General features: G+C 31.7%; 1 protein-coding gene across 2 annotated transcripts; it reads left to right on the forward strand.

Annotated features, from left to right (window-relative positions):
* Positions 1-480: 480 nt before the first annotated feature.
* On the forward strand, positions 481-13,300 carry LOC143045591 (cytochrome P450 4V2-like). Of its 2 annotated transcripts, none has more exons than XM_076218194.1 (12): positions 481-640; positions 2,506-2,621; positions 4,928-5,013; positions 5,373-5,563; positions 6,684-6,753; positions 7,535-7,661; positions 8,589-8,801; positions 9,236-9,338; positions 9,669-9,736; positions 11,045-11,111; positions 11,848-12,027; positions 12,919-13,300. In XM_076218194.1, the coding sequence occupies exons 1-12, from the start codon at positions 481-483 to the stop codon at positions 13,074-13,076; spliced, it is 1,539 nt and encodes a 512-aa protein (XP_076074309.1). In that variant the 3' UTR covers positions 13,077-13,300. The 2 variants fall into 2 exon arrangements, with proteins under 2 accessions (XP_076074309.1, XP_076074308.1); XM_076218193.1 differs by lacking the exon at positions 2,506-2,621 and adding an exon at positions 2,669-2,784.
* The last annotated feature ends 1,088 nt before the right edge of the window (positions 13,301-14,388 follow it).

Consider the following 14,388-nt stretch of genomic DNA (forward strand, 5'->3'; position numbering starts at 1 on the left):
ATTGATTGATTGATTGATTGATTGATTGGCAAGAATTTCACCTTGCACATACAAGAGTTGTTAATTTGCAACTGTTCTTTAACATGTAGTGGGAGGGGATCTTTTTTACTTGACCCCCTATAAAGTTTGCCCCTATTACTCACACACACACTTTTCAGTTTTCTCTTATGCCTCTAAATAGAGAATAATTGGAAAATATAGTGAATGGAGAAAAATGACCCTAAAAAAATAAAGAAATGAAGATACACCATCCAGACCCTCATTTGTTGATATTGATAGTACATACATACAAAAATCTACATTTATAACTTATTATCAATACTATCAAAAATCGTATTGGTAGTAAAGGACATCTGATACTGTCTCTATTGGTTGGTAACTCTTGTTATAATAATGATGATTAATACCTTTGAGATAACCCCTTTATGTGTAAATGTTTGTAAGCTAACCATGTGACTTAGATTTGTTTACTTGTTCAAAATGGTAGCTGCACTACTGTTAGTTGGAGTGGCCACAATTGTTTTGGCAGTCATATGGTACATGCAGTATGGAAAACTGAGGAAAGAATTAAATAAGTTTCCTGGACCTCCGGCTGTTCCTGTCTTTGGAAATGCTCTACTGTTGAAGACAGATAGAAAAGGTACATACAAAGGTTAAAATCTAGGACAAGGTGAACATTAGTTTTATGTTTTATCATGTTCTAAATATAACATGACTACATAACTGCTACTAACTAATACTAACAACTCCACTATATATAAGTCCTAATGTAGATGCAATGTGCGTTACCTACAGCTACAATTTTCTTTCATTCTTTAGATTTTTAATATTCATCTTATCAAAATGACTGTTTGCAGATTGTACAAGGCTAACCAAGTTAACTAAGAGCTAAAGTTATTTAATTGGGTTAGCATCTCAATAAATTTAAATCCAGAACATTCAATAATCAATTAATATATTTGTTTAGAGGTACTGAACAAGTACTAGGACTATTTCCTTTTAGCCCTCCCCCTTTTCCCCCAAATTCTGGTTTTTTTTTCTCTGTTAATTTCTTAATTGTATTTTCCAATTACTATCAATTCCAAGTTTACTTATTCACTGCGGTTACCGAAGTATTGATATAGAGAGCTTCTTTTAGAAATTGTCTTGTCCTAAAGTGCCTATGGTTCAGATTACAATTGAATTTTTGCAGTACCTTATGTAGTAAAAATATCCAGCGGTGGATTGGGGAGGGTGGGCAGCGTGCCCAGGCCTCTTCTTATTGAGCTTCATTCATGCTCATATATGGCTTATATATGAAAAAGAAGATTTTTCAGTTCTAAAAGTCAAATCTTCTTTTTCATTTACCATAGTCTGTCTGTCTTTCAATCAACTGTTATATTTGTAATACAAAAAACTCAAATTTATATTTTTAATCAATTCTCATGTAATTTGATTCTGGCTTATTGGTTTTGACACTCCAGAGGTTCTGGACTTTAACCATCAGATTGTATAAAGCACACTAAATTCAGTATGGTTGGGTTGATACCCTCAAAATTTTCACATGTTGTACCATAACGTGAGTTTGCTTGGATTGATTTAATGGAAGTTTTACATAATTGTTTAAATTGGTGAACATGACACTTTGTGCAATTTTAAAAAAATTGATATCATTCCAGAGTTATGGGCCTTTGAACATCAGATATATAAAAGAAATATTTACTAGCTCTAGTATGCTTGGATCAAATTACTACAACTGAACATCAGATATATAAAAGAAATATTTACTAGCTCTAGTATGCTTGGATCAAATTTCTACAACTGAACATCAGATATATAAAAGAAATATTTACTAGCTCTAGTATGCTTGGATCAAATTACTACAACTGAACATCAGATATATAAAAGAAATATTTACTAGCTCTAGTATGCTTGGATCAATTTACTACAAACTTTAATAAATATACTGTTGTTTTGATTGTTGAATAAAAACTTTATATTGATTTTGACAATTTTCTGGTTAGTTGGCTCATTCTACAGTTATGGTACTATTTAAACAGTCATATTTGACTCAGTTTTATAAGCTTATGGGTACTTCTTATGCATGCTTTTCTTCAGAGTGATTGCACTTGCTTCAGGTAAAATGTCTTTAAATATTGTGGATTCATTTATTTTTCGTGGGTACCAATTTTAGTGGAAAAGTTCTAAGGAAAACTTGCATTTTCCTGGCTATTTAATTTTGTGGTTTTGCTGAAGTCTACATTCAAGCCTAAAGAAAAATTTTCATTCGTTGAACATTTAGTTTCATAAAATTGAGAATGGAAATGGGGAATATGTCAAAGCGACAACAACCCTACCATAGAGCAGACAACAGCCGAAGTCATAGTTCGTATGTACCAACAAAATCTACTAAAAATTGGTATCTAACAATAAAAATGAATCCACAGTATACCGTTTTGTGCACAGTAATGGTTTATTATTTGATCTTGGAGCACCTGCTTATTTGCTTTTAGACTTATCTTGCAGAGTTTTATAATCAATTGCAGCAATGGTGTGAGGATTATAGGGAATCTGGAATTGTCAGACTTTGGTTATTTGAAGGAATTCCATGGGTTGGAATTTACAAAGCAGAATACTGTGAGGTACATTTGTAATTTAATTTCCAAATGATGAAGTGTATTTCTTTCAGAGTTTAATGAACAGTTGCAGACATTTTGTGAAGACTACAGACAAAAAGGAGTATTCAGACTTTGGTTGTATGAGGGTTTACCTTTGATCTTAGTTTACAAGCCTGAATTTTGTGAGGTACTTTAAACACAGTGTCATGTACAATGTATGTACCTATAACCATGGAAGTATTATATTGACAGGAACTACTACGACCCGACTTCAAACGTTTCATCTGCGATGCCGCGCCCAATTTAATGACATGTTAATTAGCTTAAAACATGGCACGTTATTTACATAGCAGCGTGTGGTACCTTACAATATTGTCATTCTCAGTTGATTTCGAGATTACGGAAATAAACGAAGAAATCGAAAGTTGTGATAAATTCTTAGGAAACAGCAATCGGCAAACTTCGGCAGATTCCGTTACCTAACTGTGCCGATTGAGTGATTGATGGATTAATGCGAGTCATCATTAATTCTATAGAAAACACGTTGACGGTGGAAATGTGCACCAAATTTATTGAATAAATGCCCCATTTTTATTGATTTATTTTTTCGGTAGAAATTGCACTATATGTAATATATATCGCAAGTTGTGATTATATAATAACTACTGTTTACTCCATTGAGTGGCACACATTTCCTGCATATTTAAGACGATTGTAAATGATCGTTCTGATAAAATCAAAAGATCAAAGAGATTTTAAATAAATGTAGGGTAAGATCATTGGTTGGTATATACGAATGTTCAGCTGAACCCTGATGTGTTGAATTTTTTTTAGTACTGCGACTCAAGTATTTGTATAGTGACATTGTACAAATTCTTGTGCGACTGTTCAATAATATTTACCAGTATCATTTGGACGGTTTCATTTGGTCGGATAGTGATAACATATTTTAGGGGACAGAAATGTATTATATAAATATCTATATAACGTAGTTTCTTCTGCTGTATTTTGTTGATTGGTACTTGCTCGATTAATTTTCGTATTATAAACTGGAAATTTCTACTTTCCAGGATTATCCAGTAACTTAACCATATATATTACTCTAAACTTCACAGTTTTAATATTTATCAAATATATTTATTGTTAACCGGCGGTAACCGGAACACACCTTAATCGCGATTTAAACTTCACCCACAAACTAATAAAATAATGTCACTCACTATTTCAAATCGTTGTAGAATAATTAATTCTGGGCCGATTTTCATTTTTTATGCATCAGTCGATTTGTTTAAATAAGTTGTTCACGAATAAAGGTCTACCGACGCGATTGAAATAAGTAAAGGTGTTTTCCGACAGGTAATATTGCAAAGCTGTCTCGATTAAAACCACGTGATTGATAAGAAGTATCTCTGGTCAATTTATGACTGCGGCATCGCAGATAGTCACAAAAGAAATTAACGACAGCGTACTAATTAGACAGTTTCCATATCTTTTCTACAGGGCTTGCCGGGTTATAAATAAATGCTAATTAATCGTTGTAGTTCCTGTCAATATAATACTTCCATGCTATAACATATACCTGTACTTAGATTGAGTGTGTGTTACTATTAATCTGCTGAAACTAAAACAAAACTGGAATACTCATAATGTCACCAACACAAATTTTCATTAATTTTCATTACTCCTGTAGAAGAAATTCGGTTGGGAAGTGATTGTTCATGCATTCTAAACTTCTCTAAGACTAGTTTATGTATTCAAGAAAAACTGAGCCTTCAACACCCAATGATACTGTTTCCCATCTTCTTTAATGCACATGTCGCTACATAATACGCAAATGGGTTATTAAGTGTTACCATTCTCCGTACCGTTTGTCCATCTGTCATGTATGTTCACAAAATTATTTTCTGTTATCTCACTTTAGTTTGTCTCAACCAAATGATCTGAAACTTATAATAATGCATAGTACCACAAAATATAAGTTATTATTAAACATGTGTTGTGTGAATAGAAATATAATTAGAAAATAAAGACAGCCGCTGTAAATATCAGTTTTTTAACAGTCAATTAAATGACATATTTACTGAGAAAAAAAATAATTGTTTCATTCCATATTCTGAGGGAAAACAATGTATTTAATGAAAAATATATATCAAAGCTACTTGTACATCAAACAGTTCATCATAATATAACATCTAAAAGCATGTGACGTTTAGCGCAGTGACTATCAGTTGTCAATTGAATTGTTTTTTATTCAAAATCCAGTTCGTATAGAAAAATCTACTAGAATAATACCAATTTAATTTATAATTTCTGTAACTATTTAATTTTAGATATTATTGAACAGTAGTAAACATATAGACAAGGCATCAGAATACAGATTTCTTCATCCTTGGTTAGGAACAGGCTTATTAACAAGGTAAGAGAAAGGAAATAGGTAATATATAACTTTAAAGGTTTTAAGGTAGCACAATACAAAGATTTTATAACTCCTTAAGCAAGTTTTAAAATTTTCAGAATGTTGAGAACTTTTGTCCATTATGCTAAAGGAACTGTACGATGACAGTGTTGAAGAATTCTGCCAGAACACAATTTTTTCACAGAGTTTAGTTTGATTTTAATATTTTTTATACTCATTGATATTTTCCACTTGTATCATATGTTTTGAAAATAATTCCCAAACAAGATTTCAACGAGACAAACCTCAGCAGAATCCTTCCTTAATGCATTTTAATTAAGTGTTGTGGACCAATATGAATTGCTCTCTTTATATTTTAGTACTGGTACAAAATGGAAGACAAGAAGAAGAATGCTGACACCAACTTTCCACTTTAAGATCCTTAATGATTTCATGGGTGTATTTAATGATCAAATTGATGTCATGATGAATAAACTGGAAGGAAAATGGAAGAACGGATCTTTTAATATCTTCAATGATATCACTTTGTGTGCCTTGGATATCATATGTGGTATGTTTAATAATTACATTGTCCTTGCATTACATAGCCTGTTTATCTTCCACAAACAAACAAGATGAAGAAAATAATGTAACTGTTCTGTGTGATAATACATGAGTAATCAACATCTGGTCCGAGACCACAATTGCCGTCCCTTGATTTTTGTTGTTTACGAATATAGTCCCTAGTGTTGACAGTGGGTTACTTGCCATTAATTTTTATACCCCTTCCAAATTTCTTTCTCCATGTTTAATGCCTCAAATTGCAAGTAGGGGGGTGAAATTACACTGTAAAAAAATTTGGGTCCAGAATTTTAAAGGAAAGTAGTGATTTGGTCCAGCTGAAAAAGGTTAAAAATTAGCACTTCGGAAGCTGTCAAAAGATTTCAAGACGCCCTAAACATAAAATTGTCCATATTTTGAGTTAGAGCTGATGAAGTTTTCTATAATTTTTATATAATTTGTCCCAAAAGTAGTACAACACACTGTAAAAATTTCTTTGAGAAAGCGCAGTTCGGATTTTTTTTATTTTCATTTATGTTCTAAAAGAAATGCACTACGAAATAATTGTGGTCTCGGACCATCTGATCACATACTGTACATTCATTTCATTTCATGTAAAATCAAGGATACATTCAATTGAAATGATTAGTTTTGAGTAGAAATTTACAGATTTAGATACTTAATAAAAAAAAAGATAGTATGCCCCCTGCCCCTCTCCCACCACAAAGTGACCAGAGCATCTAGTGTTACTGGCCTTATCCCCCATTCTATTATTCTGTCATTTCTTTCTCCTGAAATCAAACAGTTGTCCTAACTTTTACATTCCTTTATCCTGATACATATTGTTCTGGTCGACTTATACAAAACACTTGACAAAAAATGATCTATAAGATATTATGACCTAATGTGCCATCTTTAGATCTGCAGGCATTTTGGCAGTAAATAATGATCTGCTTAATATACAGATTCTTTGAAAAAGTACCTGTTGTCATTAATATCATTATCTTAACAATGAGGATCATATGAAAACTGTAGTTGAGTTATCCAGAAACCAGAAATCCTAACATGCACATTATGTATTTTTATGGGAAAAAAGGCAATTCTTTAAATGTTATATTCTTTTGTTATAGAAACAGCCATGGGAAGAACAATTAATGCACAGAATGATGATGATTCAGATTATGTCAAAGCTGTTTACAAGTAAGTTCCAAATAAGGTTCAATTCATCTTTTTCTCAGTTTGTATATCGGCAAAAAAAAATAAGTCCTTATATATCACAGTATATATAACGGAGTTCCTGCACTTAAGATCTGCCATCAACACAAATTTCTAGAAGTATATTTCTTGTCTCGTCTGCTAGGAAGGTCAGATGTTGAATGCAAGACACCAGGGATGCTTATCAGGAGGCTGAACTTAAACTATTTGTTTTAAGGTTTATATTGCAGAAAGAAGACTTAAATGCTGTAGGTGAACTATATTTGGTGTATGGTATAATTGTAAGGAGTAAATTTCTGTCTTGTAGGTTTCAACTGACCTTTACCTCATTTTAATGGGAAATAGGTCTATGTTAAGTTGCCTGATTTGATCTGCTTCTCAGATAATGTAAGCAATTGACTTGTATGAAATTGTACAAGGTTCCATACCACATAAGGAATGTTAAATGTTGTGGCCTTATCTATCTTCTTGGGAATTATGTGCCAAAAAGAGATAAAAAAAGACAATCAATTTTTGTTTGAATTGCTTATTTCTGACTTATTTCAATGGGATTGAGTCTTGAAATATTGGGGTTCTTTGGTATGCTTAATCTTATGCAGTATTTATAAATTTTATGTATCAAGCTTGAATGTAGTGTCTTAACAAGCCCCAACTGATCAGGGCTCAACCTCTACTGTCTTGTCAAGCTGCACCCTCGGGGCAATTTAATTAATGTATAGAATAATTTTATGTAAATCTGAGATTTTCTATATTATTTTTATTGCAGAATAACAGAGCTTATTTTAACAAGACAGAGATCTCCATGGTATTGGCCTGATTTTCTGTTTAATACAATAGGAGCAGGCAAAGAACATGACAAATTACTCAAAATTTTACATGGTTTCACAGGAAAGGTAAGATTGATTTATAATGTTGGGAATTTCTGATTGAACTGTTCATTTCATAAACATGCCATAAAATGAACCCACATTCTGTCCCAAATCAGGACCCTGTAATTCAGTAGTATTCCGTTATTGCTATGTTACATATTTGTTTTTCGTTCATTTTTTTGTACATTAATTAGGCCGTTAGTTTTCTTGTTTGAATAGTTTTACACTTGTGACTTTTGGCCTTTTATAGCTGACTATTTGGAATAGGGTTTGCTCATTGTTGAAGTCTGTAAGGTGACCTATAGCTGTTCATTTCTGTGTCATTTGGTATCTTGTGAAGAGTTGTCTTATTGGCAAACATACCACAATTTCTTTTCTAGACTTAAAGAAAAAACAAAATTACCAGGCAGCATGTATTGTTGTATAGTATATGATGATTCTTAATGTTCTTTCTGTGTTCCATTGTGTCACTAAATATCTGTACTCATAATTATTATAATTTGAGGGATTATATATGCAACATTTTGTTTTTTGTATTTTTATGCCCAACCTAGGATAATAGAGGGGCATTATGTTTTCTAATCTGCTGGTCTGTTCCTCCGTCCGTCTGTCCTGCTTCAGGTTAAAGTTTTTGGTCAAGGTAGTTTTTGAAAAAGTTGAAGTCGATTCAACTTGAACTTAGTACACATGTTCTCTATGATATGATCTTTCTAACTTTAATGCCAAAGTAGAGATTTTCTCCCATTTTCACCGTCCACTGAACATAGAAACTGATAGTGGGGATGGGGCATCCATGTACTGGGGACACATTCTTGTTTGTTTCCTGTATTGAAGTTTTCTAAGAGAAAAATTAATGCAATTGATAATGTCTTATGATTTATAACTAATGTAAGATTTAGCTTACTTGTAAAAACTAGCTTAATACTAAAACCTAATTAAAATTTTGAACAGGTTATAACTGAAAAAAGAGATGAATTTTCAAAGAAACAAGCAGATGGATTGACAATGGAGGATATTCTGAAAAACCATGATGATGATGAAACATCATATATAAGTCGGGAGAAACGTTTGGCATTTCTGGACATGCTACTATGTTCTACAGTTGAAGGTGAAAGTTTGTCATTTCTGGATATCAGAGAAGAAGTTGATACGTTCATGTTTGAGGTAAAATAAAGTTGTGCACTTAAGACTATGAAATAAAATTTAAGAATTCAGTTACTTGAAACGGGACAATTACTTATGACTAATAATCTAATCTCTATTGTCCTGAACTTGCCTGAAATATTTGCCACTGGACATTAAGCAGCCAACAATCAATAAATAATCTATCAGTTGATTCCTCTCTGTATAGCACAAGTCATAAATAAAAATTTACAGATATTTAAAGATGAACAACAACAAAATGGATATTGTTTTTTCCCTGTGAATCCTTTTCATTTCTCAAAGTTTTATTCACTGGCCAAAGGTAAATAATCAAGAATTGAAAAGAATGTACCATTGAAATAATTCAAAAAAAATTAATGATAAGTCTTTGAAGGATTTTGTCAACCATTTTATTGTGTACTGGTCTAAAATGTAATTTGATTGGTTTATTTCAGGGTCATGACACAACAGCAGCAGCAATGAGTTTTACTATGCATCTGATTGGTGCACATCCTGAAGTGCAGGCAAAGGTTCACAAGGAATTAGATGAGGTTTTTGGTATGTAAAATTTAACAGTTCATCTAAACAAATTTCTTTGAAGAACATGACAAAATGTTAAAGTTTTAAGTGCTAACACAGCACTTTGAAGCAACACTGGACAGAGGATATAAACTTAGTCCATTATGTTCAATTTTCTATCATAGTGGCCATGTTAATTGGTTTGTGGGGACAACAACAAAATTATTACTTTATTCTAAATATCATAAGGACCATACAAGTTGGATAAAAGTTGTTTCAGAGGAGAAGATTTTTTTCAAGTTTATAAACAAATAAAATATGCCCCACAGTCACACCACAGTGAAATTAATAAAACAAAATATTTTATAGGTGACAGTAACAGGAGAGCAACCATGAAAGACTTGAAATCATTGAAGTACTTAGAATGTGTTATAAAGGTAACTATAGTTACTTAAGCAAAATAGTCAAGGAGTGCACAATTTAACAATGTTTTTTGTCAATGCCTCACTAGAGGCCACATTTCCTGTAAAATTGTTCTAACTGAGGATAGTGTCAATATACAATATTTAATATAACTTACCTAAATTGTTAACAAACATGCAAGTACATTGTCTTTTTCACTTAATTTTGAACTAGGCACTAAAGATGTCCCCTTTTCAAATGCTTTCACTGACCAATATTATTATACTTATCTGCCAGCACATATTCTGTTTGAAATACACATTTTGATCCGTGGGTGCTAAATATGATCCCCGTACAGAAGGTTTCTTTGACTAAATCTATTTTATGTGCAATAGTAAGAAAACTAAGGTAACCTAGTGGACCCTGAAATTTCAAACAGAAAAAAATGTTGCTAAACAAGCAAACATGGAATGAAGGTCTTGAAATAACTCTTCCTTTTGTTACTTTGTAAATTTTACAGAGGCAATCATGAGTTGGTTGACCCTTATGGAATAACCGTTTCACAGATGATATCAGATATGTTCCTTACATTGTAACTACAATCCCCTTCCCTTTCATGAATGTGTCCTACCGAATTAGACTATTTACCAAATTTTTTATAACATGAGCAACACCACGGGTGTCACATGTGGAGCAGGATCTACTTACCCTTCCGGAGCACCTGAGATCACCCCCAGTTATTGGTGGGGTTCATATTGCTTATTCTTTAGTTTTCTATGTTGTGTCATGTGTACTATTGTTTATAGATTTGTTTGTCTGTTTGTCTTTTTCATTTTTAGCCATGGCGTTGTCAGTTTATTTTTGATTTATGAGTTTGACTGTTCCTCTAGTATCTTTGTCCCTCTTTTAAGAGGTGACTGTGTTTGCATAGTTTCACATATTATGTGACATGATGTCAAATACAGCTAATATTTGTCCTTTTCTCTGTTATAAGAATTAATATTGAATTTTACAGCCAATGACCAACATAATCTTTGAATTTGTTTTAAGGTATACTGTGGCAAATATTAATGGGACCTAACCTGGATAGTTTCCTTATCATTTAATAAAAATTCTAAAATTTCAATTTAGAGTTTGACATATTTTAAGATAAAGACACTTATCTTCTGATGAGGACTGAAGAAGTTTAAACAGTGTTATAATTCATAGAATTTATTTATTTAAGTTGCATAATTTATCAAATATTTTTTAACACATCCTTTAAATGAGGTTAAATTCTGCATTAATTTGCTAATGTTGAAAAAGATGAGTTATCTCCCATTATTTTAGTATTGTTATTGTAGGAAGGACTTAGATTATTCCCCTCAGTTCCATTTTTTGGAAGAACAACAACAGAAGATCTAGTCATAGGTAAGTTTATACATTGTATAATTATACAGTTTTAAAGGTTTAATGTTTCGCACATTTTGCTTTCAGTCACTTGTTGGATGTGTAAATATATTTATTTAAAATTTAATCAAACATTCCAATTTATGATAAATCAACTAACTGTTCACCCTTTTGTTTTAAAATATGCCACTTCCACATGTGTTCCACCTGATCAGTTATGAAGGGATGATTCTACTTTTAATGATCTCCAAATGATTATTTCCATATAATGGTACATTTGTATTTCATGAAAGTTTGGTAGTTCCTTCTATTTGAAAATTGCCAAAAAATGGTATTGTTCTATGTTGTAATATAAAGCTAAGCATTTCACACTTCTCTTTTATTTTTCAAAAAGGAAAAATACCATTTATGAAGTCGTTTTCGGAAATATAAGAGTCAAGACACTTTTCTTGATTACTTTGATTTTCATTCCAAATGAGGAGATTTGAAAGTTACATTATTAGGACCCTGATATTGCAAAAGTAGTAAACATGTTCAATGATTTGACAATTATGTTAATTGAATTAAGAAATGAACCAGTTGCTAAAATTTTGACACTTAAGTGCAGAAAGGTCACTAGAAATATCACAATACACCATAAACATGTAGAAATTTACATATTTGAACAAATTGACAATTTTTCATACAAACTAATGTTTTATAAACATCTGAAGGTTATTTCTGTAGATTTATCATTCTTATATTTTGTTTTTAATAGATGATGTCACTATACCTCAAGGAACAACATGTATATTAGTAACATTTGCTTTGCATATGGATCCTAAATATTTTCCAAATCCTGAAAAGTTTGATCCTGATAGATTTTTACAAGAGAATATCAAAAACCGTCATCCATACTGCTATGTACCTTTTTCTGCTGGACCAAGAAACTGCATAGGTAAGTTGTTTATTTTATGAAATTCTATTTTCTTTTAAACAATTCTGTCTCTCATTATTGTAAAAGAGATTCCTAAAATACTTTTTAAAAGAAGTAGTTATGGTCAAAAACAATATTTGTTCAGTCTGTCAAATCATATAAATGGGTTCCTTAATTTTAAGCAGGGGGCATGAACACATACAGTTGTCAGCTCTTCGTGCATATAATTATGGAAGTATAATATGATTCTAACATGAAGATGATCATATAAGTAAGACATTATGGTCTGTTTTCTAAGCCAAGAGTTGTCCCTCTTTTTGTATACAGTTCTGTTCACAGATTGATGATACAACTCCTCCTCTATGTTACATCAGATGTTCACGAAAACTCAAGACATTGTAAGATTCTAACATAATGACGCAGATATATTTTGTAGGACATCATGGTCTTTTGACAAGTCCAGTGTTATGCTACTTTTCACATATAATTGTTTGATACTATTTATTCAATGATGAATAGAATAGAACAGAAATATACGTTGACTTACCTATCATCACTTTAAAACATTTAATAAAAGATGCTGTCATGTCCTGTCAAAATTCAGACAAGTATCCTGATGCCTTGTTTAGGTAGAGTGCCATAACTCTGTATGTCAAATGAAAATTGCTATTGTTCTTATATGAATGTTACAAGGCAAAATTTCTCCCTTTACCCAACATATCCTCTTCCAGTGGCAATAACAAAATTCCATCCTTCATCCAGATCAATTGTTTTTGCAGAACACCTCCTGGACTTATGTTTAAGGTATTCTTGTTTAGATTATACATGGAATATTTGCCACTGGACATTGTTATATCAATTATCAATAAATCAATCTATTTTATGATAATCATAGTTAATTTTTCTTTACAGGTCAAAAGTTTGCTATGTTAGAGGAGAAGGCAATGATTTCCTCCATTTTAAGGAGGTATAATGTTAAAGCAACACAGAAAAGAGAAGAAATGTGTGCTATAGGAGAAATTATAATGAGAGCAGATAATGGAGTCTTTGTAGAACTTTCTCCAAGATGATAAATACGATAGTGATACAAAAACTCTGTGAAAATCCAGTATTATTGCTATTACATTCAGTATTCATCTTCCATCTTATAGCTTGACCCAAATTGTTGTCAAAACTATTGATTTATTAATAATTTATTATTAACCTTATTTTCATCCCTGATTCTACATGGATATGGATCAATAGAAAAAAGTGTTTTTGAAAGTAATGGAATAAAGCTTTAATGATAACCAGGCATTAGGGTGATTAACTGTATATAAATTTGTCTATTAAAAAAAGATGTTAGGATTATTTATCGACCAAATAACATGGTCAGTGTTGTTACATTGTTATTTTATTTGTTTAGCTGTGAAAGTATGATATATCTGAGAGGCTGTATGAGAGTTGAAAGTAAATAGATGTGTAAAATTCTGTAAATTTTCTCTCCTGTGTCAGTTTTAAAAGAAATATAAAAATAAGTTATAACTGTTTCTTTGACCAAGATGATTTATATTACAACAGTTAGAAATGTCAAACACCCAACCTGTTGCACAATATTGCTGGAAAACATGACTAAACATGGTTTGCACATGAACCAGTTTCTAGTTGTCGCTGTAACAACATGTTTACTCATAACATATACTTGGACTAAATTCTGGGTTCCTATTCCAAGTACTATATATACCATGGTTCTTACGAGTTAACATATTTAAACAAACGAATCCGAAGGATGAGTTTGTTTAAATATGTTAATGAGTAAGACACATGGTAAATAAAATTTGTAATACAAATAAAATGATTGACAGCTTGAAGACCTTGAACTTTTATTGGAAATTGATCACGTTACATTTTTATCCAATAAAATAAAAGCTCGCGTAAGTCCCTTTGCGCCTCTTGCTTGTATGCCATTAATTTAATAGAGCCCCAGAATTTGCAGAAAGTAAAGAAAATGTCAGATTTTCCCGATTTTTAGTATATATATAGGTAACTAAAATTTTGTAAAGGTGATGCTTATAATGTTCAAGGGAAAGTGAAATAAATTCCACAAAAGTTCTTAAAATTGTGTATGAGTGATGCTTATGGTTTTCAAGTGAAAGTCGAATAAATTCCACATCGTTAAATAAAATTGTGGACTGTCAATCTTACCTTTGTCATAGTTTTATGTTCAAGTGATCATGGCTACTTTTAAGGATTTTAAAGTTATCTTCCTCAAGAAAAATTATGGAATCTGTAAACTTTAGGATGTGATATTTTGTCTTGTCAGATGTGTCACAAGGACGTGACCAATTTTATGCTTTGATGATCAGATCCTGTTTTCATGTTCATGTCTGAATCTCAGTAGCT

This window comes from Mytilus galloprovincialis, chromosome 9 (assembly GCF_965363235.1).
Source record: "Mytilus galloprovincialis chromosome 9, xbMytGall1.hap1.1, whole genome shotgun sequence".
In the NCBI taxonomy this organism is placed as follows: domain Eukaryota; kingdom Metazoa; phylum Mollusca; class Bivalvia; order Mytilida; family Mytilidae; genus Mytilus; species Mytilus galloprovincialis.

Excerpts from the sequence above, each read along its gene's own strand:
- LOC143045591 (XM_076218194.1), top strand. The coding sequence starts at position 481 with ATGGTAGCTGCACTACTGTTAGTTGGAGTGGCCACAATTGTTTTGGCA. Across the intron at positions 5,564-6,683 it reads TGCCTTGGATATCATATGTG|AAACAGCCATGGGAAGAACA; the intron begins GTATGTTTAATA and ends CTTTTGTTATAG. Across the intron at positions 12,028-12,918 it reads TGGACCAAGAAACTGCATAG|GTCAAAAGTTTGCTATGTTA; the intron begins GTAAGTTGTTTA and ends TTTTCTTTACAG.